We start from the raw sequence: 26,975 nt of genomic DNA on the forward strand, positions 1-26,975 counted from the left end.
AGTATCATAAAATTTCATTGAAACGAAGCGACTTTATGTTGTCTGTTCTATAAAATGATTACCAGAATGGTAAGCATAAAATCGATCGGAAGGAAGCGATTCATTTTGTTGTCTGACCTGTAATACGACTACTCGAAAAGTAATCACAAAATTGGTCGGAATGAAGGTATATCTGTGTCGAACCAAAAAAGTACATACAGAACTAGAAAATGTAAAGCTAGAAAATAGAACTAGAAAAAATTGTACATTCTAGTGTATTCTGGTAGATTCTAGTGTATTCTGGTAGATTCTAGTGTATTCTGGTACATTCTGTGCTATATTCTGGTACATTCTGCTATATTCTGGTACATGCTGCTATATTCTGATACATTCTGCTATATTCTGATACATTCTGGTACATTCTGCTATATTCTGGTACATTCTGCTATATTCTGGTACATTCTGCTATATTCTGGTACATGCTGCTATATTCTGATACATTCTGGTACATTCTGCTATATTCTGGTATATTCTGCTATATTCTGGTACATTCTGCTATATTCTGGTACATTCTGCTATATTCTGGTACATGCTGCTATATTCTGGTACATGCTGCTATATTCTGGTAAATTCTGCTATATTCTGGTACATTCTGCTATATTCTGCTATATTCTGGTACATGCTGCTATATTTTGGTACATTCTGCTATATTCTGGTACATTCTGCTATATTCTGGTACATTCTGCTAAATTCTGCTATATGTATTGTGGTATATTTTTGTATATTCTGCTACATTCTAATTTATTGTAGTAGATTCTGGTATATTGTGCAATATTCTGGTACATGGTGGTATATCCTAGTATATTCTGCTATATTATAATATATTCTAGTGTATTCTAGTAGATTGTGGTATATTGTGGTATATTGTGGTACATTGTGGTATATACTCGCGTTTGGTGCTCGGTATTGTAAACAAATGTGCTTTCTACAAGTTTGGAATATCCATGAAAATAACAGAGCGTGCTATTCAGTAGTAGTTTTTCCAGTTCGTGCACGAACACGGTTCGATATCGGATCGCATGAAAAGATTTAAATCTCGTTCCGTTTTCGAAAGCTACTCACTGTGTCGACGGAAAATTTTGATTTCGTTGGACGCGCTGAAGTGGACGTTCCCGAGGGATATTTTCACTTTAGACAGAAAGGAATGCTAAAAAGAAGATAGCGAGAAGCCGGCCTGTGCAGCCGGGGGAAGGTGTCATTGAGCTAGTCCAGTCCATTCCCGCGGCTTTGTTGAACAATATTGGTAGCGAACCCATGGGACATGCTGCCCTAGAAGATCTCTATTACGTTAAGAAAGAGCGAAATGAGCTTCTCGGGATTTTCATTCCATTCATTCCTCCTCGAAAAACCGAACGTTCAATAGACATCATTTCGCCCCGGGCGTATCGACAAGTTTAAACGATGAAGTTGGAAGTATCCGTTCAACAGATTGCCCTGATTGAAACTCCTCGCAACGAGAAGCCTGTATAATTCACGCGGATCTGTCTCGCCGAAAAGAAAGATCCTCGGAAACGGAAATTAATGGCTTTTTTCTTGCTCGAAGAAATACACCGAATCCAAGAACTATTTCAACGCGAAATACTCTCGAGCAGTTCCCCTATATTTATTCTCCGATAATTTCGTTACAAAATGATCGTGCCCCGTTCAATTTCTAGAGAAGAATTTCTCCAGCTTCATCGCTCATTTTATGCCAAAAGCCTTTTTATCATCCAAAGGCATTTTTTAAAAAGTTAAGAAGAATTTTCATTTTTCATTTGATCAATAATTTTAATTGACTTCTCACTTTTGAAATTGCTCCTGGAAAACTTTGGCAAATAAATTGATGTTCGTATTTGAATCTGTACTCTTTATTCTTTGTTACATGTGGATAGTTAAATTAATTGCAAACTGAAACTTATGACGATACAAAATCACTGTTATTACTGATATTCTTAATGTTTAGTCTGATACAAGTACATTGGAAAAATGAATGTGTCTGCTTCGTTTTTATAAGTCAGTTTCTTCTTTCTCTCTGCCGACTTGACAACAGTATTGTAATTTAGAGCGGTCAGGCACTGATATATTGACAGGGCATTCCTTATCATAGCATAACTTGTCTTCCGGTCCATGACAGACGCCGTTGCAATAACACTGGTAGCGAACGATTCGTATAACGTGAAGGTCTCCAACGTCCGTGAAAGTGTAATAATTTCCGGTCCTCAGAAGCAACAATTCGTCTTCATCGTTGATGCTCAAAAACATTATGTTCGTATCGTTGTGCGCTAAAACTCTTCCGGGCATGATAGCAGCGAACTGATCTTTCGTAAATTTCAGTTCGACCATTTCTCTGTGGGCTCGCTGGAAAAAAAACAAACACAATTCCACTGTTAATCATTTTTACATACTTATTTCATAAACGAATTCGTACTTTCTTATATCGTGAACGAATACGTACTTTCTTAAATCATGAACGAATTCGTACTTTCTTATATCGTGAACGAATTCGTACTTTCTTATATCGTGAACGAAGTCGTTCTTTCTTAGATCATGAACGAATTCGTTCTTTCTTATTTCATGAACGAATTCGTACTTTCTTAAATCATGATCGAATTCGTTCTTTCTTATTTCATGAACGAATTCGTACTTTCTTATATAATGAACGAATTCGTTCTTTCTTAGATCATGAACGAATTCGTTCTTTCTTATTTCATGAACGAATTCGTTCTTTCTTATTTCATGAACGAATTCGTACTTTCTTAAATCATGATCGAATTCGTTCTTTCTTATTTCATGAACGAATTCGTACTTTCTTATATAATGAACGAATTCGTTCTTTCTTAGATCATGAACGAATTCGTTCTTTCTTATTTCATGAACGAATTCGTACTTTCTTATATCATGAACGAATTCGTATTTTCTTAAATCATGAGCGAATTCGTATTTCCTTAAATCATGAACGAATTCGTACTTTCTTATATAATGAACGAATTCGTTCTTTCTTAGATCATGAACGAATTCGTTCTTTCTTATTTCATGAACGAATTCATACTTTCTTATATCATGAACGAATTCGTATTTTCTTAAATCATGAACGAATTCGTATTTTCTTAAATCATGAACGAATTCGTACTTTCTTATATAATGAACGAATTCGTTCTTTCTTAGATCATGAACGAATTCGTTCTTTCTTATTTCATGAACGAATTCGTACTTTCTTATATCATGAACGAATTCGTATTTTCTTAAATCATGAACGAATTCGTATTTTCTTAAATCATGAACGAATTCGTACTTTCTTGAATCATGAACGAATTCGTTCTTTCTTATTTCATGAACGAATTCGTACTTTCTTAAATCATGATCGAATTCGTTCTTTCTTATTTCATGAACGAATTCGTACTTTCTTATATAATGAACGAATTCGTTCTTTCTTATTTCATGAACGAATTCGTACTTTCTTATATCATGAACGAATTCGTATTTTCTTAAATCATGAACGAATTCGTATTTTCTTAAATCATGAACGAATTCGTACTTTCTTGAATCATGAACGAATTCGTTCTTTCTTATATCATGAACGAATTCGTTCTTTCTTATATCATGAACGAATTCGTACTTTCTTATATCGTGAACGAATACGTACTTTCTTAAATCATGAACGAATTCGTACTTTCTTAAATCATGAACGAATTCGTACTTTCTTAAATCATGAACGAATTCGTACTTTCTTATATCATGGACGAATTCGTACTTTCTTATATCGTGAACGAATACGTACTTTCTTAAATCATGAACGAATTCGTACTTTCTTAAATCATGAACGAATTCGTACTTTCTTAAATCATGAACGAATTCGTACTTTCTTATATCGTGAACGAATTCGTACTTTCTTATATCGTGAACGAATACGTACTTTCTTAAATCATGAACGAATTCGTTCTTTCTTAAATCATGAACGAATTTGTTCTTTCTTATTTCATGAACGAATTCGTACTTTCTTATATCATGAACGTTTTCGTACTTTCTTATATCATGAACGTTTTCGTACTTTCTTATATCATGAAACTTTCGAGACAACCTATGACACTGAGTACCCTTTTAACCTTTTTTGCATTTTGCAGATCTCAAGCAAATGTGGGCCAGTCAACGCGAGAATCGATACCTTGGTGGTCTGTATATACACAGGTAACATAAATATTGATATATCTATTGAGTGTTTTTTAGAATTTTATAATATTAATTTCATATAGGATAAATGCTTCATTAGAGAGAATATCAAAGGCGTTTTTAATTTCAGATGAAAGGTCGATGCTGGAAGAATAACGACAAGGCCAGGCAGTGTCTTCGACATCGTACGGACGTTGCAGTTCTATGTAATATGTCCATAGAAAATAATCAGAGGAAGCTCGCTCGGATGACCGAGATAGCTGAAGAACAGAACTTTTTCCCACATTATTCATTTTTTCAAGGAAGATGCTTTTCATTCCGTCCCTCGAGCATGAAACACTGTACGAGAACCGCCCTTAACGATATTTTTACATTTACTGAATGTGAAGGGGAGGCGATATCATTTATTCCGGTGAAATCCTCTTAATTAATTAAACATGTAGAACGAACTCGAGCCGTTGGAACGGTGTGAAAAGGAAGATTAAGAAATATGTTCACATTGAAAATTAGATCTTACTAATTCGTAAATTTAACATTCATCTGTATGCGTATTTAACATTTATCGTCGCAAATATAGAAACGTGTTATATCGGGAAAGTAAAAAGTTTAGCAAGGCGTTAATAGTGTAACGAGGAGCTAATAACGGATGTAATTTTTAATCGATCACTGTGCACGCGCGGTGCGCTTGTTCCGCTCGTTTAATGGCCACTGGAGCAGAGACAGTTAAAAAGCTAATGACGGTAACTCATTTTGAAATAATCCTCGTGGAATTTTGTTAACTAACCATAAAACAGCACAGAGTAATGAACTATTCCAACCACATTTCCCCTGCGGAATTAATACGTGCAGGGAACTTGTTGAATTTCAACCGGAAACATCAAATGTTTATGTAAAATTAACACCAGAGACTGTCATCGTCGATAGATGTTCATAAAATGTCATTTTTAAAAATTGTTAAAAACTTAAAAATAACATATCATGCTGTAAAAATGTTGAAAGTAAACGAAACCAACACGTTGTAATTTTAGGGAGTTCGTTGCGACTCGTTATAAATACATCGTTATAGAAAATGTCGGGCTGCATCAACTAATGTGTAAAAAGTATATATGATTCTATTTAAAAACGTGAAGGTGACCTTGAAAAGTGATATGGTGACCCAAAAAGATTGATATATATTTAAGTGCTAATTTTTACTGGCCACCCTGTATACAGCGTGACATTTTTACCTTGAGGATCTTTGGTAAAATGGGGTTCACACGATACCAACAAAATTTTTGTTTTACCTTCATTTTTTTAAATGGAATCACCCTTTTTGAACATCTACAGTGACTGTCTCTTTCGTTGCAAATTTAGTGGTTATAAATATATAATAATTATCGTAAAAAAGATTGCATAGAATAAGAATGATCTGGATTGAAAGAAATGTCTTGATTTTGGAAGGAACCCTTAGCAGTCGAGGGGTAACACAGAGGCACCACTAAAATTGTTGTACCATTATTCACAATATTGTTAAAATATCGTACGAGATATTATAAGAAAGTATAATAATTAATATATAGTAGTTTAATTTTCGAGTTAAAATAGCTCCGACTTTGAGCGACTTTATATCGGAAGCTCGTGAACCTAACCCGATCAATTCTAGCGGCGTAAAGCGCATGAAAACAGTATATAGTTTTACCTCGATGGCGTACGGGTTGCGTTTATCCTCCTTAAGTTTCCACCAGTTCGCGTAAGCGGTGTTGTACGCGCCGAGGGCTTTTTCGTATTCCGGATAAATATCAGTGCCGAGGCTCTTATAGCCGAAAGCGCCAGCTGCGTTGGTATTGCCGTCCGTCCCTGTGGAGCTGCCGCCGAGGAACCAGACGGTGTACTCCCTCAAAATTGGATGTTGCTCGGTACGCAGATACCAATATAATGAAAAATACAGAGCCAGCTCGTGATTGGGTCCTCCGGTGCCAGGTTCCTCGCAAAGTTCGACAGTTTGTCGACCCCCCAGCAAAAGACACAGCCCCAAGCCCCATTTATCTTTCGCCGGGAATATCTCCTGCACTTTCTTGTCGGTCAACGGGCAGATAGGGCTCTCCCTCATCTCCATGAACATGTCCAGCTGATTGATCTTACCCTCGACCGCCAGGATCATCAACGAGGTGATTCTCACGTATTCCTGAGCGAACTCTTGAACCTTCCCGAAGCAGACCGAGTTCAGTTTCACCGGGAACAAGCCCGCTTTGAACACCTCCTCGGCCACGCACTCCATCGCGTCCGCGTTGCAAGCTATCACGTACTCGTGGACGAACTTGTACTTTTTGTTCTCCGTCACCTGCTTGTCCGCCGCCATTGTCCACGGGATCGTCTCCTCCACCAGCTCCCTCACGCTCTGGGACAGCCTCTCCAGCAGCCTGTACTTCGCCAGGATCTTCATGGCCATGTCGTCCTTCGGGTCGTACACGCAAGGACCGCCGGAAAGCCGCGACATCGGCTCCGCGGACACGTCCGACGTCACCAGGACTATCACTCTCGCCGGGAACGCCATCCGCGCTAGGTCCCCACCTGGGTGCAAATCAGGGACTACTTTATCCGGTAGATTTCAGCGAGATATCCAAGTTCCATGGTTCGAATGTTACGAGCGTTTAAAGTTGAGCGATTTACGATGTTTTAGTAAGAACGCCGCTTACCGAGCGACGCCGCTAGGTGGCAGCTAGAGCGCTGTAAATCGCTCGACTTTAGACACTCGCAACTGGACTGATTATTTTATTATCGGTATTATGTCAGCAAATACTGATACACGGTACTACGATTGCTGTGATGTAAGAATCGTCGCTATTTGAAATTGATTTGAATCCAGTTTGTCTCATTTCCCGCAAAATAAACGTCCGTGGATACGTGGTACGATCCATGATAAACGCGGTGTACGCGAATGGAAAGTTCTAACGTTTCACCTCTGATAGCAGAAAGCTTGTTCCTGACTGTGTTAATCTCCTCGGGAGTTGCCTCAGCTGCCTTCAACCTGTTTATTGCTCTGAGTTTATCCCTGAGCGCGATTCCATCCCGCGGGCAACAGAGCAGATCGTCGATCCCGTGCGACAGCATCACGATCAACAGATCTTTCCTTTTCAATTTCTTGCAATAATTGACGATTCTCTTGGTAGCCGCGACAGACTTGTCGTCCGGGAGCCCGTTCGACCCGGCCTCGACGTATGAAATGGCACTGTCCAACCTCGGGAACGCTTCCGGGTAGCTCCACATCCGGAAAAGCGATTTACGAGGCACGACCACCCATCCTTTTTTCAATTGTCTGCCGACGATCCGCTCAAACGCGGCGCTCATCGTGATTGCTTCTTTACCCCATCCCACCAGATGCAAGTTTTTCTTCACCTTGTATCTCACCCCCTTAATCGACAGCACCGACTTTCCGTCGAACTTAATCTTCTGCGGTAGAATCACCGACGTGTACACGCACTTTATTCCCCTCTCCACGGCTCTGCTCAGGTCCTCGCGGATCTACCTCGACGAGAAAGTAGGATAACATCGGGGATTAGCGTAATAGACAATTTTATGGATCCGCTGCGAGAGGCAGCCATGCCAAAACACTCGTTTCGCGAGATATTAACCCTTTGCAGTCGGAGCAGTGATTAGCCAATGGGCAACTTGGGCAAATGCCCGGGGCCCCAAGCAAAAGGCAGGCCCAAGCAAAAGGAAGCCCCAAGCAAAAGGAAGCCCCAAGCAAAAGGAAGCCCCAAGCAAAAGGAAGCCCCAAGCAAAAGGAAGCCTCAAGCAAAATGTAGCTCCAAGCAAAAGGAGGCCCCAAGCAAAAGGAAGCCCCATGCTAAAGGAGGCCCCAAGCAAAAGGAAGCTTCAAGCAAAATGTAGCTCCAAGCAAAAGGAGGCCCCAAGCAAAAGGAGGCCCCAAGCAAAAGGAGGCCCCAAGCAAAAGGAAGCCCCAAGCAAAAGGAGGCCCCAAGCAAAAGGAGGCCCCAAGCAAAAGGAGGCCCCGTGCTAAAGGGAGGCCCAAGCAAAAGGAAGCCCCAAGCAAAAGGAAGCCCCAAGCAAAAGGAAGCCCCAAGCAAAAGGAAGCCCCAAGCAAAAGGAAGCCCCAAGCAAAAGGAAGCCTCAAGCAAAATGTAGCTCCAAGCAAAAGGAGGCCCCAAGCAAAAGGAAGCCCCATGCTAAAGGAGGCCCCAAGCAAAAGGAAGCTTCAAGCAAAATGTAGCTCCAAGCAAAAGGAGGCCCCAAGCAAAAGGAGGCCCCAAGCAAAAGGAGGCCCCAAGCAAAAGGAAGCCCCAAGCAAAAGGAAGCCCCAAGCAAAAGGAGGCCCCAAGCAAAAGGAGGCCCCAAGCAAAAGGAGGCCCCGTGCTAAAGGGAGGCCCAAGCAAAAGGAAGCCCCAAGCAAAAGGAAGCCCCAAGCAAAAGGAAGTCTCAAGCAAAAGGTAGCTCCAAGCAAAAGGAGGCCCCAAGCAAAAGGAGGCCCCAAGCAAAAGGAAGCCCCATGCTAAAGGGAGGCCCAAGCAAAAGGGGACCCCAAACAAAAGGAAGCCCCGAACACAAACCAAGATCCAAGATCCAAATTCTACGTTTTTCTCATAAAGTTATTTAGTTGGGGTTAGGGGCCCCGAAATTCTACTTTGCCCAAGGCCCCAACTAGTTCTAACGCGCTACTGCTGGGATGGTATATCAATTTTTAGTGGTGCCTCTGAATCACCCCGCGAGTGCTAAGTGTTCAGACTCCAGCGAATAGTTGTATTTCAGTAGAAATCTTAAAATTGGGCCTACAACTTTTTATATAAGCTAATTAATATCTGATTTATGAGAAATCTCATTTTTTAACATTTTGTGCCATAGCATAGTATATTGTTTGGTTCGGAGACCTCTAACATTAGTTTTTCGCTCCCTTCTTTCCCGGCATCTCTCGTATCCTTCTCGCGAAATTTTTCCTCCTTCTCGAGACGGCCTCTTTCTACTGCAATTTTGTCCATTCTTCTTTGATACAATGAACGCTTAACTACTTCTATAACCTTTTGTCTCTTTTCCTCGATCGCTGCTACCCTCTTTCTAGTTTCTTCCTCTCTCTCCGGGTCTTTAACTTTCTTCTTCCGTCTTTTCGGCGCTCCCTTTTTCTTCGGCGGCTTCGCCATTGCTTCACCCGCGTATTATAGTCGACTTTAAGAAAGCGAGATCGGTAAGAGTTGCTACATTTTTTTGGAAATTTTTAGGTAACGGACATGGTGTTGCGGAGTACAGATACACTTTATTGAAATTGGCTGCGAATTGTGAACATGAATCGTGCGAAAACCTGGTACGAGACTTCGGTTATGCGATTGCAACTTTTGACAAACTTCAGTGGATAAACGGAAGTAAAATCTACCGTGTAACATAACAAATCCGTAACAAAATAATACACTCGATTGTGGTTTTAAAAGTGATTAACAGACTGCTGATCTTTATGCATTTATGCTCATAGAATCTCTCCGAGACAGCGAACATTCTTGTTATAAACGTTTAAAATATAAGTTATATGTATATGTACAATACAGACAATGAATAAATAAAGACAATGCAATACAAAACTATATACGTGTGTATTTATTGAACCACAAATTCATCCTGAACGTCTCCGACTTATCGTATAGTTATACTACTGATTTCTGCAGAAATGTACACCAAGTCTAACTTGTCATTGAGTTACTGGAATGATTTGCAATTGGAAAAATTGCGAAATTTTGAAATAACAACAATTTTCGACCGTCTGACTTGTCGTTGACTTATACTACTGAATTTCGTGCCACCTCCTGCGATATCATGTTCTCCTGATACTTTCCTAAATTTCGAAACTTTTCGACCGTCTGACTTGTCGTTGACTTATACTACTGAATTTAGTGCCACCTCCTGTGACGTCATGTTCTCCTAATACAAAGTTCAATTTTCGAGATTTCCGAAAATTTTCGCCAATTTTCGGCCGTCTGACTTGTCGCTGACTTATACTACTGAATTTCGTGCCACCTCCTGTGACGTCATGTTCTCCTAATACAAAGTTCAATTTTCGAGATTTTCGAAAATTTTTCCCAATTTTCGACCGTCTGACTTGTCGTTGACTTATACTACTGAATTTCGTGCCACCTCCTGTGACGTCATGTTCTCCTGATACAAAGTTCAATTTTCGAGATTTTCGCCAATTTTCGACCGTCTGACTTGTCGTTGACTCATACTACTGAATTTAGTGCCACCTCCTGTGACGTCATGTTCTCCTAATACAAAGTTCAATTTTCGAGATTTTCGAAAATTTTTCCCAATTTTCGACCGTCTGACTTGTCGTTGACTTATACTACTGAATTTAGTGCCACCTCCTGTGACGTCATGTTCTCCTAATACAAAGTTCAATTTTCGAGATTTTCGAAAATTTTCGCCAATTTTCGGCCGTCTGACTTGTCGTTGACTTATACTACTGAATTTCGTGCCACCTCCTGTGACGTCATGTTCTCCTGATACAAAGTTCAATTTTCGAGATTTTCGCCAATTTTCGGCCGTCTGACTTGTCGTTGACTTATACTACTGAATTTAGTGCCACCTCCTGTGACATCATGTTCTCCTGATACTTTCTCAATTTTCGACAAAATTTTTGAAAACCCCGAAAATTGAGTTTTGTATTAGGAGAACATGATGTCGAAGGAGGTATCCGAAATTCAGTAGTACAAGTCAATGACAAGTCAGACGGCCGAAAACTTTTAAAAATCTCGAAAATTAGGGAAGTATCAGGAGAACATGATATCGCAGGAGGTGGCACTAAATTCAGTAGTACAAGTCTACGACAAGTCAGACGGCCGAAAATTGTTCGAGAATAATGGAAAGCAAATATTAGAGAAATAGTTCTCTATCCAGACTTTTCGTACACGTTAATCTAATTCTACTATTGAACTTACATGTATACAGGGTGGGTAAAAAGAACACATGGGTTATTGTAACAAAAATTCTTTATTTTTCACCAAAAAAAATTACAATATTAAACGTGTATCATGGTGGGAGATGAGAAGAAGTTGGCTGGCGTCCTTCTTCCTTCAGATAGGAATGAATTTGTTAACGTTGTTCCAGTACCGTTCATGTGAATCAGCCTTTATTCCTATATCTGGCTGAAGTAATAGTAAAATGATCCTACCCGAGTCACTCTAACGGGAGTGGCTAATGAATAAAATCGAACACACTGATTCATGATTTAAATTTCGTATTTATTCGGTATATTTCTTCATATATTAATACATGTGAGAGATTAATGACGCAGTAATATATTAACTGGACATGAATGTCTTGTCGAGCTCGGTAGCTCCCTACAAGAACGAGACATCAATACTGAATATTTACAAAAATACAAAAGCTTACAAAACATCGACTACTATACAACAAACTCCTGTCTAGAATCGTTTCGCCTCTTTCCATATTACATCCCTCTACACACCGAGAACTAACATGAATTTTTTTGTTCCATTAATGACTTGGCAACCGTCAACGAGCCCCTAATTAATCTAATCGATGATTCGTTACGCGTTCGTCGCTCTCTAAAATACAAAATCAGACTTGTAGGTTTCGTGGGGCGCGAAATCGAATCCGCGCCTCTAGGCCCTTCTGCTATATGTTGTCGACGATGTAAAAAAAAGCGAAGAATTCTTACGAACAATAAGAAAGTTCTTCCGTACAAAAAAGCCTGCCCGGGTCTACGAGAATCGAATTCAGTCGTGGAATACCTCGTGATCCCGACACACGCGGTTTTCCTCTGTCAATTTTTATTCTTGGTCCGATTGTTGGCGAAATACTCACGTCGAAGTTTTGCGAATAATCTGCCCGCCGAATCTGGGCGAAACGAACGAAACAATAGGATAATGACTATATACAACAAATGATCGCGGCGTAATCCTAACCTAACTCAACGCTTTCGACAATGTACAGATTGATATTCGCTCATGCTCTCCCGTTCCGATATTGTCTGGAGAAACGTCTCGATTCACCAGGGCTGTGAGAGAACCCGAAATATTCGGGAAACCCGATTCTTTGTATTTCGGGTTCTCGCACACCCCTGGAATTCGCTCAGACAGAGTTGAAAATTGAAAATCCATATTTCCGACGCGCTTGGTAACGCCGCTGCTAATCTCTAAGACACTTTGACTCCCTAAATTTGAACATTACGCGGGCAACAGGTGTTCCAGCGCAAAATTGTTGCACTTACTACAAATAATCCCGACTGACAATTCTATATCCACAGAAAGACTACTCCGCGGAAATTAATTACACAAGTCATCTCGGAAAGAACGCACGACTCGATAATACAGAATTTATAGTCGAATCGGAGTTCGATCGTGTTCTTGAAACGGGATTTGTCAGACAATTAACGAGCGATCGTGGAGGAAGACTGCTTCAAGAATCACGAATCGAAACAATTCTACGAAATCGATGAACAAAATCGCTATTTACACGGTTTCCTACTTTGTCTATGCTCTACTTCAATTCTCGACTCATTCAGAGACGCAAGATCCAATCAGAAGATTGGCCTACCTGCATGGCAATCACCCCTCCCCATTCAGACTTATAATAATAATGGTATTCCGTATGAACCCGATTGAATCTTTCATTTGCTTCTTCTCTGTTTTCTCATTTAATTATTTTATAAAATTAATTTTGCCCCCTAAATATCTTTCAGATTCATTCTGAAGAGTCCTCAATTTTCCGAACCGAAGCCAGTGTACGCAGGTAGGCCCTATTCCAATTTTTTCTTCGTCCTAACCGAGACGCAACACCTTGTTCAAAGAAGTTCTGCTCGACGAACACAGTCTGTCGAAAAAGCCTCCGTACACCAAAATTATTCAGAATAAAGTAGCTCTTTAAAAAGTGCATCGAACCATCAGAGTTTCTTCACGAACTTGAAAGTATCAGTTTAGTACACGACATTGTAGAAACATTTTAAGAAATTCACAATTTACACAAAATGCGAAGGAAAATGTAAATGTTGATTTTAAACCTGACATTTCGTTCATAAATGTCAGTCGAAGACCCTTGTGCTCCGAATTGGTTGGAATTTTGGAAATAAGTTCTTTTTTTGGCAAAAATATGAACAAATACTACGTTACGAGGAAGTGTGTGCTAGTGATGGCAAAGCTGAACATCGATCGGTAACGTAGAACGTTATGACTGTATCGATAACATAGGGAGCGACACTGAAACGATATCAAACATTTTTACTCACTGAAAATCCTTGTCGCAACTGTTTATGCAAGATAAAGGCATCTACAAACTTTCAGACAATTTGGAGCACGAGGGTTTTCGAAAGTTCAACCAAGAATATCAGTATAAAGAGATATGAGTTTCAAGAAAGATATTCTGTCTTAAACGGTGTAGGGAGCTTTTTAGGCGACTGTGAAACGTCCTCGCCTCTATCACACAATGTTCTCTAAGTTACCGACAGAGCGAGCTGCAACCGTGCTCGCCTGTGCAGGTAGAAAAGCGTTCAAGTCTCCGAGCACAGCGGAGATTTCAATGCCGTTCCCTCGAGTCTTCTCTGTGCGCGCTGTGTCTGCGCGATTCTTGTCCGCTCGGCGTGACAGGTCTACGTTTCGATCTCTTGAACTTCGCAATGTCCTCCCCGAACACGTCGCCGGTTCGGAGAGCTGATATCAGATCGTCGAATTCACCCTTGTTGTCGTTCTGTCCGTTGCTGTTCGCTTCGTTCTTCTTGCTCAGCGAGATGCTGTTCAGAATCCCTTCGCGGGAGTTCTTCCTCTCCATTGTCCTCTTGCGAAGCTGCAACACATTGTCCCACAAGCGGTTAATTAAGCATAGAACTCATTGTTCGTAATGTTTCATCGCGAATAAATTTCATTAGTCTGCATACGAACATTTTTCATGTTGAAAACATTCTATTTTTGTTTTGTGAAATTGTAAATGGAATACAATTTTGTTATTCGAAGTGTAAGACTGGGTTGTTTTATGTAACAATTTCAGAGAACTATTTTTGATCAGTACGTAGAAATGATGAGACGTTCATCATCTTTGTTAGAAATTGTTTGGATATTTTCTACGTACCTCCTGTTCCTGTTTCGCCCTGCGCTCCTCCTCCTCTATTTTCTTCCTCATGTTCTCGACATCCTGCCGAGCCTCGGCTAGAGCTTGAAGGAAGTTCTCGAAGATGCCAAAGAATTCATCCGGCTGCACTCCTGCTGAATCTTCGCCGAACAGTCTGACTGCTCGGTCGAACTGTTTAAATAAGGTTTCACTGTGAGATTCGAGATTCGTGTTTGCTGAATTTAGTAATTCAACTTTATAATCTACTCTACATTATCTAGTTGGTTTATACACAGAAACACTAGTGAAACGTTGTGATTGTAATCCAATCTTACCCTGGTTTTCATGTCTTGGAACAGATCTTCTGCTTCAGCCAACCTACACGTGGCCTGCGCCTGGAAATCTCTCATCGCGGGCAGGAACATATCGCCCTGAAGTACCTGAGACTGCCCACGGTGGAATTCTGAAAGCATACACTCGAATTAGATTCGAATCGGACAGCAAAGCTAAGAATTGAATTGAATTTGTCTGATCTAAATTAAAGTCTGATCTAAATTAAATTTGTCTGCTCTAACCTAAATTTGTCTGCTTTAACTTAAATTTATCTGCTCTAAATTAAATTTGTCTCTAACTGAAATCATATAGATGCAAAATAAAAGCTTTTAATTTGTTCTACTGATATTCATTTCTCTCGCCCATAATAAAAGCGTAAAACTGCTTGTAAAATACTGTGAAATTTCCAGTGAATTAGTTAACAATAAGTGAACCGGTTTAAAGAAGAAGTTGGATCAACTCGATCCACATGAACTCATCGTCCAATCGTGAACGATAAGTCTAACGAAGGTTTAACGAAGAATCTGGATCAACTCGACCCACCTATTTCTCTCTGAACATCCTGAAGACCGTTCTTCAAGTTGGCCACTTCCCTCTGCAAGTCAGCCATGCTGACCCTAGCTGCGGTTCGAACGTGAGGCATGTCCTCTTCGATGTCCAACACCTCCCTGAATCTGGACTCCAAGATTTGGACCAAATAGTGCAGCAAGGTGGTGCCTTTCGAGCAAGAAGATTTCGTGTCGACTAGACGGTTCAAAGAGGCTAGACGGAAGCCGCAAGCATTGCCACGAGCGTTTCCGCGATTTACGTAATTTCCTAGAGCTAACACCAATTCCAGGAGCTTCCTCAGCCGCCGCGATCTGGCTACCTGTCGACTAGCTTCGAGAACCGCGCGCATTCTCGGCGTCAATTCCGCGATGCTTGCTGCGAATTTCTTTTTGTAGTGGAGCGATCGCAGCCTTTGCTCGTAGTGTGGTACTCTGAAACACAAAAATATTGTCAAATATTTACAGAATTTAATGTCACACAACATCACATAACTCTTATAACTGCAGACATTTATGAAAAGTAAAAATAGTCCACAAGAATTGCAAGAAACAGTCATCCTCTGAATCAAGTTAATAAATTACAAGGGATGAAACAAGACTCTCAATTTCTTTAGTAATTCAGATAGCAATTTTTACTGTAAATGCATAAAATCAATCTATCAACGCTACAACTATCAGACCAGACGAAATGGCTGGTTTCAAATTTTACAGCCATTAAAATTACACTGAAAGTTCGTACACAAATTCATTTCTCCAAGCACACACACTAAAAGCTCGCATTTACTGATGATTCAATTTAATGCACTGAAGTTGAAAGATCTAAATGAACTATTTCCGCAAACATCGTTTATCCGAGTTGGATGTTAACACGATACATAAAACAAGATATCGTATCAGCCAGAACCAATATTTGCAGACCGTCGATAAACATGGACGTGGTTATCTGCAGAAGAAAATTGAGGACGTTGATACGACGCAGTTTGTACAGGGCAGAAGAAAAATATTGAGAATATCTACGAACAGGGTTTACAATACCTAAACACTTGTTTGATAAAGATACAGTAGCAGTTTGAAACAACCGTCCTCATAACTCCAACGTTTCTCTATGAACTTGATAAATATTTATCCGATTGACATATCTATTCTTACACTAACTTCAGAACCGGCAGAACAACAACTGTGATTTGCTACTGACCAATGGAATTCATGGAATTATCAATCGCACCCTTCACTCCAGGGAACAATTGGTTTTCAGTTTGTTCGTGCACGTCACATACTTTTATTTTCGAGATATAGCCAAGTTAAACTTTTGTTTAAACCAAGTTTAAAGTTTTGATCACTAATGCTTTGACATAGGACATCGGTTGGCTGTTCTTTACTTTACCGGACTCAAAGTTTGTGCCTTTCTTCTAGGAATTATGATGTATTTGGTATGTAATCCAGTAGATTTGTACCCGGCGCGGATGCAGATCGAAGTTTCGAACCTCTAGGATCAATAGTTGAGGAGATATGGTCGCTTAAAGTTGAGCACATTTCCAGTTTCTTGACAGGTAAGGGCGCCGCCATATTGGTTTGTAGTGACGGTCCACGCCGCTTACCGAGTTGGTTACGGGGCGACACTACAAACCAATATGGCGGCGCCCTTATCTGTCAGAAATGCTCAACTATAAGTCCGTAAAGTAAAGTTTATACTCCATCGGTTAAATACTATAATATTATAAATATCTTTTCTGGTAAATACGTAAATCCTACACAGTCCAAAGCTCAATTAACGCATAAACTGAAAGTTGCGCAGAATGCACGCTTGACGTATTGTGTTTTTAGCAATTTTTGTAACTGATAAAATTATTTCCCATCATCCTATTTCACCTTGTTCCACCACCGTCAACAAATAAGAAGCTATCGAACTACATACTTCGATATTTGGTACAAGAAACAATCGGCCCTGCTCTGCAAGTCTTTCTGATGGATGTCCAACAGAGCTGCCTCTTCCGACGACGGAATATACTTCAGCAACTGCTCGACCATGTCTATATGCAGAATGTTCTGCTGATCCATAGACAGAATCGTTCTTGTGATCTCGTTGTCGGACATCTTCAACTTTGACAACAGTATCGTGCAGTTCTGCGCCCTCCTCGAGTCAATCACCGACATAGTCTTCTTATTCTTCCCCAGAGTTCGTAGATCCTCGATCGAGCCCTCTGTCGACACGCCATTCTTTTGATAAGCGCAGAAGATCTTGTCGATCGATTCTAAATCCATCACGTTGTAGAGCTTCGTGTCGTCGAGCTCTGACCATATCGTTCCTTGCAACTTCTGCTCGGGGATCTTCGACCAGTTGAACGATTTCAGGGGGTTGCTGGGTTGAGGGACGTTCTTGATGATCTCCATCTGCAGGAATTTTGATCATTTAGCTTCTCAGAATTACTGAACAGTGAATATTTTAGATTTGTCATGAATAGACTGCGGATATTGTGTCAATATTTATAATAAAAATGAGTAGGTATCAGTTATTAGGTTGGAGGGAAAGTTCTGTCGTATTTTAAAGAGAACATTTGAATGAATTTATAGAAATATATGTTTAACCCTTTGCACTCGGTTGTCCCCACGAGAGACACCACTAAAATTCCTCTGTACCATTATTCAAAGTATTGTTCACATTATTAAATATATCGGTATGTAATCAATTACTAAACATTTAGGTATTGTATGAGGTATTATACCAATTTCATATCTATAAAATTTCCAAGATCATAGGGAATGGAAATATACATACGTGTTCAATTTTCCAGTTTTAACCATTTTAATAGCTCCGAGTGCAAGGGGTTAATATTATTCACCGATATAATTTCCATTATTAGCAACAACTTGTTGTCACCTTTCAGATAACTTGTCAACGTGTGTTTTTGATTTACAAGCAAAATTACCTGCTATTTCAAATACGACAGAGCTTTCCCTCCAACTTAATAGAAAGGGAGAATATACTTCCAATCAATTAAAATGATTGAAGAAAGAACGAAAGTAATTGCTAAGCAGATAATTTCTATTTTGAGAGTAAACATTCGCAGTCTCCTCATGAATATGAATACACGTTTCTAGAATATCCTCCCTTCTTGCGAAACGGTTTCTAAAAATGATATCACTCCGTCGAAGACTGTCATTGATCTTCAAGTTATTAATTTTGATCATGTGTTGTAGGCACACAGACTTTAATAATTGTGTACAGTACAAATGCAATGAAAGTGCGTGTACAATTCTTTCGCTTTTACGGTTTGCTTTTCTTGTTGTACTTGAAAGTCTACAGAATCATTGTACGCAGAGAAAAAGTTTCTGCAGCTTTCACGGTGTAATCAGAAAGAAATTCTTGAAAATGTGACTGTCTTCGAAGAGTGAAATTTCTTAAAAATTGAAAGCAATAATTTTTCAGGTGGTGATGGCTCAGTAAATTGCTACCTTCATAGGAGGCGGCGCGGCAGGCATTAAACAAGGAGGTGGCGGAGGAGCTAGAGGCGGAGGAGGAGGTGGCGGCGGCATCGGTTTCGCTTCAACCTTCTCGAGGACCTCATCCTCGACGAGTTTGATCGACGCTTTCGCATCGTCCGATAAACTCCCGGAAGCCACCAATTGTTCCAGCCGCTTTCTCTCGGATTTCTCGTTGTTTATCTGCCGCGAAAGAGCCTCCACGTTATCTTGTAACTCGGAGATTCTCTGTTTCGTCTCGATGTGCATCGAGGTCTCCTTCTCCAAACGTTCCTTGACCCTTGCCAGGCTGGCCTCCATGTCTTCCTAAAAGAACATCATCGTTCACGTACTTTTCCGTTGGGAAAGCGATCCAACTCGAATAACTACACTGCGGATCTTTGTGCAAAATTAGAATTCGTTTCGTCACTTTGTCATGTTGAAAACAATATTACAATTCAACATTTCACCCAACTAATTTCTTCCTAAATGCACGAAGATCCGCAGTCTACAAATATAGTTAGATTGGATTACATTCTGCCTCTGTCCAATTAACAATCTGCTTTCCAACAGATTTCAGGTTTAACTTTCCAACAAAATTAAGAGCACGTATGCCAAGACAATATATAAATTAATTGTCCAACGTGTTTAAATTATTTGAGCTTTGTTAGCAATACGATCAACACTGGAACTACCCGATGAGTCAAAATGTCTTGCTGCGGATTTGTTCTTTTGGAAATATTAAAACTATAAATATTTCTGAGAAGTACATATTTAAACAAGCCTGTTAAGAAATCTAAATAAATGCAATTTTGTCATTGTCACAAGGCAATGGACATCCTAAAGCTGATCGAGACTCTTCATCTCCGATACTGTAGATATTATATAAATTAGAAAGCGATACGACGCGACCGTTTTCGTGATTATTGAATTTATTATTTGTTATGCAATCGAAACGGCGCGCCGCCAGCGTTGGATTTTCCCCAGCGCGGAAGTCGCGAACGGACAGAGACAGAGGATCGTGGACAGGCGAGTCTCATTTTGTCTCGATTCGTTTCAAATTACTTTCTCCTGAGTCCTCAAGTCGAGCTCTTGTTCCTTCTTGGCCAATCTCGTCGACATGTCCGAGTTTTCTCGCTCCAACTCCTCGGCCTTCTTCCTGGCCGCGACCAGTTCCTCTTCCTTAGCGAGCAAATGGACGATTTCCTTCACGTTGATCTCGATCGGCGCTACATCGGGATTCCTGATAGTACCGGTCCCGTTCCCTTCGGACTGGAGGACTATCTGCTGCACGATTCGATCAAAGAGGAGCCAGTGCTGCGGATGGGATCCGTAATCCACTGCGAACAAGAGGAGAATCTTTAATTGGGGATGACGAGTTAATTCGTCGTTGGACTTCGTCATCGCTAGACTACGGGTCCTTATCCATTTATAGATAAAATTCAAACTCGTAGGAATGATCTCTCATCCATTACAATGATTAAGGGAGGAGTTAACCCCCTGCCGTATCATTTTCTTTACAGTTACAGTGATCAAAACGTTTCTATCCTCCCAGGTTTGGTGTCGTAGAAGTCAGAGGACGCCTGGAAAAACAACGAAGACTCACGTGGCAAGAGAAGACAATGCTCGAGAAGACTGAGCAAATGTGGATAAGCAGCGGTGTGGCTGAGCTTCCTCCTGAGCAGATCGAACATGGCGGTGGCGCTCTTCGTGTCCACGTGCTCTTTCTCGAACTTCCTGGCCAGCTCCTTCTCGTCCTCGTTCCTGACCATGTCGAAGAAGTCGAGATGCCTGTCCAACGTCTCGTTCTCATACTTGCGCAGCTTCTCGATGATCGGTTGTATGCCGAGCATCAGCAGCTCGTATCTGAGATGGAGCCTGAACTCCAGAGTGACCTGACCAGGGCCATAATTCAACACGGCGTTGATGAACGACATGATCGCCGTCTTCAGCGACAAATTGTCCTTGTAGATGCCGAAGTTCTTGTCCAGGTCGTTGATAATACTTTGGAAACGCGTCCGCTCGGAATGATACTGCTGGAAGTGCAACATCGCCTCGAGGACCTTACGATGACCGCCCGGGACCAAGCATACCGCCCCAAGGATCTCCAGAACCGAGATCTTCGTTTTGATATTTTCAGTCGCCAGCGACTGGGATATCGTGTTGATCGCGGTCGGATGCGCGAGAACGTGTGCCCTTCCATTCTGTAACATTTAATTCCTTGTTTCTGAACAACAAATCGAAGAATAATTTCGATGAGAGAGTGATTCTTGTTTTAGTGCTTACCGAGTTGTTCATCAACGCCTTCAAACAACCTATCACGCTCGTGTGCAGGTTGCTGTTCGCCGTTCCCGCGTCCATGGTACCGAGGACCTGCAGCAACGTGTTCAATCCATCCAGCTCTATGAATCGGAGCACGAAACTATGCGGCTGCGTCCTCAGGGCTGTCTTCAGGGCCTCCACCTGCCGCATCTGATTCGATACCTCGTCCCCGTCCTCGGGAAAGGGGTTCTGAAACGCGTCGTCGGTTAGTTAACGTTCCCATTCCAATTATTGCCTCTACAATGATTGTGTAGGTAGTAGGTACATGAATGTGGAGGTACTTGCATGAATGTAGAGGTACAATGATTGTGTAAATACATGAATGTGTAGGAGGTACAAAGATTGTTTAGGTACATTCCCATTCTATTTAAAACATTAAAACATGAGATTTTTGTTAATCCTGCTACCTCCTAGTGAGACCAGCTATTATTTCACAATTGATACCTGTCTACCAAAGTTCTTGCCTCTACTATGATCTTGTAGGTACATTCCCATTCTGCTACCTAGTTCCTAGTGTCTAGCTACTATTCCACACTTCATACCTACATGTATACCAAACTTCTTGCCTCCACAATGATTGTGTAGGTACATTCCCATTCTATTTAAATATTAAAACATGAGATATCTGTTAATCCTGCTACCTCCTAGCTAGTGTCTAGCTATTGTTCCACAATTCATCCCTATCTACCAAAATCCTTGCCTCTACTATGATCGTGTAGGTACATTCCCATTCTGCTACCTAGTTCCTAGTGTCTAGCTATTATTCCACACTTCATACCTACATGTATACCAAACTTCTTGCCTCCACAATGATTGTGTAGGTACATTCCCATTCTATTTAAATATTAAAACATGAGATATCTGTTAATCCTGCTACCTCCTAGCTAGTGTCTAGCTATTGTTCCACAATTCATCCCTATCTACCAAAATCCTTGCCTCTACTATGATCGTGTAGGTACATTCCCATTCTGCTACCTAGTTCCTAGTGTCTAGCTATTATCCCACACTTCATACCTACATGTATACCAAACTTCTTGCCTCCACAATGATTGTATAGGTACTTTCCAATTCTATTCAAATATTAAAACATGAGATTTCTGTTAATCCTGCTACCTCCTAGTGTCTAGCCATTGTTCCACAATTCATGCCTATCTACCAAATAGCTTGCCTCTACTATAATCGTGTAGCTACATGAATCATTGTCCTCTCCCCATGTGTTGTATTGTATAATTGATGGAGAAAATTTTTGTTTAGCATGAAGATCCTCACACTGGCCACCGCCCTCAGCCTGTTGATGTAGTCCTCAGGATCACCGCTAAGATCGGTGGTCCTCAAGCCGCCATTCTCGAGCGTCCCGTTGCCTTTTCTGGAACAGTATATCTGCCACTTTTTGTTCGCTGAAAGTGCCAGAACCGCCTGCCGGTTGGCCTGGGTCAGGTCCAGCTCGTCGACCAATTCGAGGAACATCTTGTTCAGCTCCTCCTCGGCAGGCATCGGCAGGGTCGGCGTCATCGCTTGAAGCGTGAGCGTGCCCGTGTGCTCCACAACGCAATACGTGATTTCCGGCGGCTCGTCATCCTGCGCGCGGCAAAAACAAAAACAACAAGGTTAACGTCGTTCGGATTGCTGCTGCTGCTTCGCTACTTGCTACTGCCCGGCCACTCGCTACGACCTTCGCGGTGGTCGGTTTTTGCCAGGGTACACCGGGAGCCTCGCCATAATGATGGTAATGGCTCGCGATCATACCAGAGGCAACTGACCCCCGCCGATGTAGGCTGCAGGAACGTAATTCGGGTCATTTGTCGGCGTATTTAAATTCTCCTCGGCACAACCACACTCTGGGTGTAGAAAGTATTCGCACACTGATCAGTAGACTGCGGATCTTTATAAAAGTGTTCGGCATTGATCGTGGGAAGCAGAAGTAAAGCAAACATTGATTTTATCCACTGATCACTTTGTTATATTGAAAACAATACTACGAGGTTGTTAAATTTTTCTCATCTTTTACCGTTTTATATTTTGACCCGACGAATCTTTTCAGAAATGCGTGAAGATCCGCAGTTTACTGATCAGTTTTTGATAATTAGACTGCGGATTACCCCACCATACACAATACCTAAATGTTTAAAATACGACAGAACTTTCTCTGGAACCTAATACAAATTCTGAGAAGTCTTTTTCTTCATTGTATCCATTCTAATCTCTCGATTAACTTGCGAAAGTAACAAGGGAAGCAGTGGTCAATTTAAATTGTCATTTATTTCTCTAAAATCTAAAAACAAAATAAATGTTTACGTATGATGCGTCTTCAGCCATCTTTTTTTGTTATTTAAAGCAATTTGAATCTCCAGGTAGAGATTATTATTGCCGTTTCAGCCATCTCAATTCGAAAAACAAAAAATAATAAAATTCAGCATGTTGGATCAATGATAAAATGTGAAAGATAGTTTCTCTCTCTCTCTCTTTGATTTTCAAGAGAATTGAATAAGGATTTTCTCCGTGTATCAATGATTTACAGAGAATAAAGTAATGTATCGGAAATTGAAGTATAAGACAGCATTCGATTGAAGTACAAAGAGGCTCCGGGTGATTAACTGTGCAAACGCAATAAGGAGATGCAAACGGATCGATGAATTGCATTGACTCGATTATTGTGTGCACACCACCGGCGTTCTCGACTTTCTGTGAAAACCGATTGAGAACGAAGACGATCGAGGGTATGTAACCAGGTCTTGACCTTATTGAAGACGAGCCTCGGCATTAAATCGTGGAGTCGCTGCCGGTGAACCGACTTTGCGTGCGTGTATAGTGTGTGAAATCGATGGTCACGTACCGCCGCGGCTCTACGCTTAAAATGGTTTAGTTATATCTGGACTATCGATTAATCACTAGATTAATTTATAACAAAATTGAGTATGTGAAATTAAAAATTGTTGAAAATTTCTAAAAATCATTAAGGAAAGAAATAACATTCAATTTAGCTTCTATTTCTTGCAGACAATTTTTATTTAGTCTCTAAAGAACATTTCAAATTTTTATTCAAATAAACAAGTATAGTGACGTGTAAAGAATTTTGAAAGTGCCACAGCATTTCTCATGTTACAAATAAAAAGCTTGAAATTTTAAAGAACATCAAAGGAAAGTATCGACGAAAATACACGAACGTAAAAGTATTCTGTAATCTACATCTTCGAAAAAGAAAGGAAGCACAAGAAAAAAATATTTTACTTTCTTTAAGGAAATGCGGTGAAAATAGGTAAAGTCGTCCGACATGCAACCCCAGCTTATCGCGATTACAGACCTCTTAATTGACGTAGTGATGAAGTTTTGTTTCGTAACGTACCGCGTATTAGTCGTGTCTATACATCGACGTTGGATATAATTAGTAGTGAGGTTGGGATCTTATCACAATCTTATGCTTCCGGATTTTTTTAAAAAATCGATTTTTCGATCAAAAATTCTGAAATAATTCTCTGTCATGTATACTATTAGGTAGAATGTTCATAAATTTTTTCGTAATATTTGGTTGCGCAGAACAGAAGAAATAGAGCATAATTCAAATGTAGTCTAATACAGGTAGAGAGTTTGGGGATCCTATCACAATTTTATAAATGCTTTCGGATTTTTTTAAAAATCGATTTTTCGATCAAAAATTCTGAAATAATTCTCTGTCATGTATAGTATTAGGTAGAATGTTCATACATTTTTTCGTAATATTTGGTTGCGCAGAACAGAAGAAATAGAGCATAATTCAAATGTAGTCTAATACAGGTAGAGAGTTTGGGGATCCTATCACAATTTTATATAAGCTTCCGGATTTTTTAAAAAATCGAATTTTCGACCAAAAATTCTGAAATAATTCTCTGTCATGTATACTATTAGGTAGAATGTTCATAAATTTTTTCGTAATATTTGGTTGCGCAGAACAGAAGAAATAGAGCATAATTCAAATGTAGTCTAATACAGGTAGAGAGTTTGGGGATCCTATCACAATTTTATATAAGCTTCCGGATTTTTTTAGAAATCGAATTTTTGACCAAAAATTCTGAAATAATTCTCTGTCATGTATACTATTAGGTAGAATGTTCATAAATTTTTTCGTAATATTTGGTTGAGCAAAACAGGAGAAATAGAGCATAATTGATATGTAGTCTAATACAGGTAGTGAGGTTGGGAATCTTACCAAAATTTTATAAGCTTCCGGATTTTTTTAAAAATCGAATTTTCGACCAAAAATTCTGAAATAATTCACTGTCATGTGTGGTATTCGATAGAACGTCCATGAATTTTTTCGTAATGCTTGGCCGAGTGGAACAGAAGAAACAATTCATTAAACCGTGCTACCCTGTACCCCTTGTGGTAGGGTTATCAATTTTCAGCTTATCGCATACGATTTTCTTTAAGAGCCCTATCGATTGATACGACCAAAAGCATCTTATCCGACCGTATTCCCTTTTCCAAATTGAAAAGACGTTTCAGGGATGTACGCACAGGCGCTTCGCGGGGATGCCCGGGCCCAAGGTTAAGAGCCGCTCGTATAAACAAAGTTACATCCCTCAAATCTATTAAGATACATTGAAATTACAGTAATGCCTGTGCCTCGTCTCGCGTTCTTGATCCACGAGAGCCATTAGGGATCGCTCGCTGTACCATTCTCGTGACTCTCTCGGCCGACTCGGCCGAGCAGTCGGGAACCAACGGCAGCAAAGGTCAGGGGACCGGCTCAGGCACTGGATTCCTAAGGTACTTTCACACGTGACTAGAAAATTACCTATTCGCGTACCGGCCAGTCGATTTATACTTTGCAAACGTCATCCTACGCCTCCGAGGGCGCCTCAAACGCCCTCGGTGTAAACGCATCCTTAACGCGAAGTCCTTATGAACATGTAACCCGATTTTCAAATGCAATTTTCTCGGAAAATCTTGAGAAGCTCGCGCTACTGCTTTGCTAAATTACATTTGGGGATGACATCTTCGAATGCTGCAAGTTTCAGAAAAATCCCCGTGACCCATTAACCGTGGCATCCCCCTGTTAGACCTATTAAGAAGACTAATCAATTCGGATGTTAAACGCGCTATCGCACAGTCCGGCATGTTCGCCTGGTTGCATAACCGCGGCCGACCTTGTATTTCCGCGAAAGCGTTGCCGCGATCGGCCACCTGATATTTGCCCGATTTGTAAAAAGAAAAAAATGGAATTCCAGTTTGAGGCGATCAACCTCGAAGAGATCGACGGTCGCGCGAGGTCCACACGTGATCTCGAATCAGGCGGCGACGCGATAAAGCGTGACACGCGACACGGCCGGTCGGTGTACACGCACGTGAGCGGTTTCGCGAAAAAAAAAAAATGGCGAATGAGGTCAGCCGGTTCGAGGCCGGGCCCGCGGCGACGTTTTGCGTGGCCGGTCCACGTTCCTCGGAGGACGAAAGTCTATCCGCCGTGACGAATGCCTCGCATAAATAACGCGGGGAGAGAGAGAGAGAACAAGTTCGGGAGAAAGAGAGAGAGACGGAGAGAAATATTCCAGAGGAAAATATCGAAGAGATTCGGGATATACCTCTCGACTTTGGGACGAAACTCCGTGCGGCGCCATTCACACGTGATTACGTAGATTTATGGAAGCCCAGCGCCGGGGGACAACCGCGGGAAATACGATGTCCTACGGGACACTGTTTACGAGCCTGTTTACGACCCCGTATGGTCCTACTAATGATCGCCTCGCGCTACTCCAAGGGACCTCAGGCAAGTTTATAGAATCCGTCTAATGAAGGTATTATGCGCGAGACTACCCCCGCATTGTGGGACCAAACGACTCTTTACGGCGATCAAAAATCTGTAACTTTGCTTTACCGGACTCAAAATTTCTGCCTTTCTCCTATAAGTTATGATGTATTTGGTATGTGATCCAGTAGATTCGATCCAGATCGAAGTTTCGAGCCTCTAGGATCAATAGTTGAGGAGATATGATCGCTTAAAGTTGAGCGTTTTTGAGAAACTGAAGAAACTGTAAATATGCTCAACTTTAAGTGACCATATCTCCTCAGCTATTGATGCTAGAGGTTCGAAACTTCGATCTGCAGGTTCCCCGG

At 40.9% G+C, this 26,975-nt stretch overlaps 2 protein-coding genes and 1 long non-coding RNA gene across 6 annotated transcripts in view; 1 reads left to right on the forward strand and 2 right to left on the reverse strand.

Moving 5' to 3' along the window:
• The window catches only part of LOC143218380 (uncharacterized), a 131,640-nt gene extending 121,603 nt beyond the window's left edge, over window positions 1–10,037 (forward strand). The window contains exons 5-7 of the long non-coding RNA XR_013011032.1: window positions 4,140–4,203; window positions 4,316–4,526; window positions 9,396–10,037. This is a non-coding gene — a long non-coding RNA (uncharacterized LOC143218380). The remainder of the gene's footprint in view (window positions 1–4,139; window positions 4,204–4,315; window positions 4,527–9,395) is intronic.
• Window positions 1,875–9,433, reverse strand: LOC143218378 (glycerate kinase). The gene is made up of 4 exons (XM_076443516.1): window positions 9,051–9,433; window positions 7,125–7,686; window positions 5,864–6,735; window positions 1,875–2,376 (listed from the first exon to the last, which is right to left on the reverse strand). The coding sequence occupies exons 1-4, from the start codon at window positions 9,315–9,317 to the stop codon at window positions 2,026–2,028; spliced, it is 2,052 nt and encodes a 683-aa protein (XP_076299631.1). The 5' UTR covers window positions 9,318–9,433; the 3' UTR covers window positions 1,875–2,025.
• Window positions 10,038–11,381: 1,344 nt separating the features above from the next.
• Daam (disheveled-associated activator of morphogenesis-like protein) overlaps window positions 11,382–26,975 on the reverse strand; it is a 100,593-nt gene continuing 84,999 nt past the window's right edge. For all 4 annotated transcript variants that reach the window (XM_076443758.1, XM_076443759.1, XM_076443756.1 and 1 more), the window contains exons 3-12: window positions 22,155–22,463; window positions 20,850–21,074; window positions 20,170–20,767; window positions 19,629–19,903; window positions 18,558–18,890; window positions 17,020–17,495; window positions 15,100–15,536; window positions 14,559–14,686; window positions 14,245–14,415; window positions 11,382–13,962 (exon numbers count right to left, since the gene is read on the reverse strand). In XM_076443758.1, the coding sequence (XP_076299873.1) occupies window positions 13,696–13,962; window positions 14,245–14,415; window positions 14,559–14,686; window positions 15,100–15,536; window positions 17,020–17,495; window positions 18,558–18,890; window positions 19,629–19,903; window positions 20,170–20,767; window positions 20,850–21,074; window positions 22,155–22,463 (3,219 nt within the window). In that variant the 3' untranslated portion in view covers window positions 11,382–13,695. The remainder of the gene's footprint in view (window positions 13,963–14,244; window positions 14,416–14,558; window positions 14,687–15,099; window positions 15,537–17,019; window positions 17,496–18,557; window positions 18,891–19,628; window positions 19,904–20,169; window positions 20,768–20,849; window positions 21,075–22,154; window positions 22,464–26,975) is intronic.

Source organism: Lasioglossum baleicum, chromosome 19, assembly GCF_051020765.1.
Source record: "Lasioglossum baleicum chromosome 19, iyLasBale1, whole genome shotgun sequence".
Taxonomy (NCBI): domain Eukaryota; kingdom Metazoa; phylum Arthropoda; class Insecta; order Hymenoptera; family Halictidae; genus Lasioglossum; species Lasioglossum baleicum.

Excerpts from the sequence above, each read along its gene's own strand:
- LOC143218378 (XM_076443516.1), bottom strand. The coding sequence starts at position 9,317 with ATGGCGAAGCCGCCGAAGAAAAAGGGAGCGCCGAAAAGACGGAAGAAG. Across the intron at positions 7,687-9,050 it reads GCGAAAAACTAATGTTAGAG|ATCCGCGAGGACCTGAGCAG; the intron begins GTCTCCGAACCA and ends TCGTCGAGGTAG. Across the intron at positions 6,736-7,124 it reads CAAGCTTTCTGCTATCAGAG|GTGGGGACCTAGCGCGGATG; the intron begins GTGAAACGTTAG and ends ATTTGCACCCAG.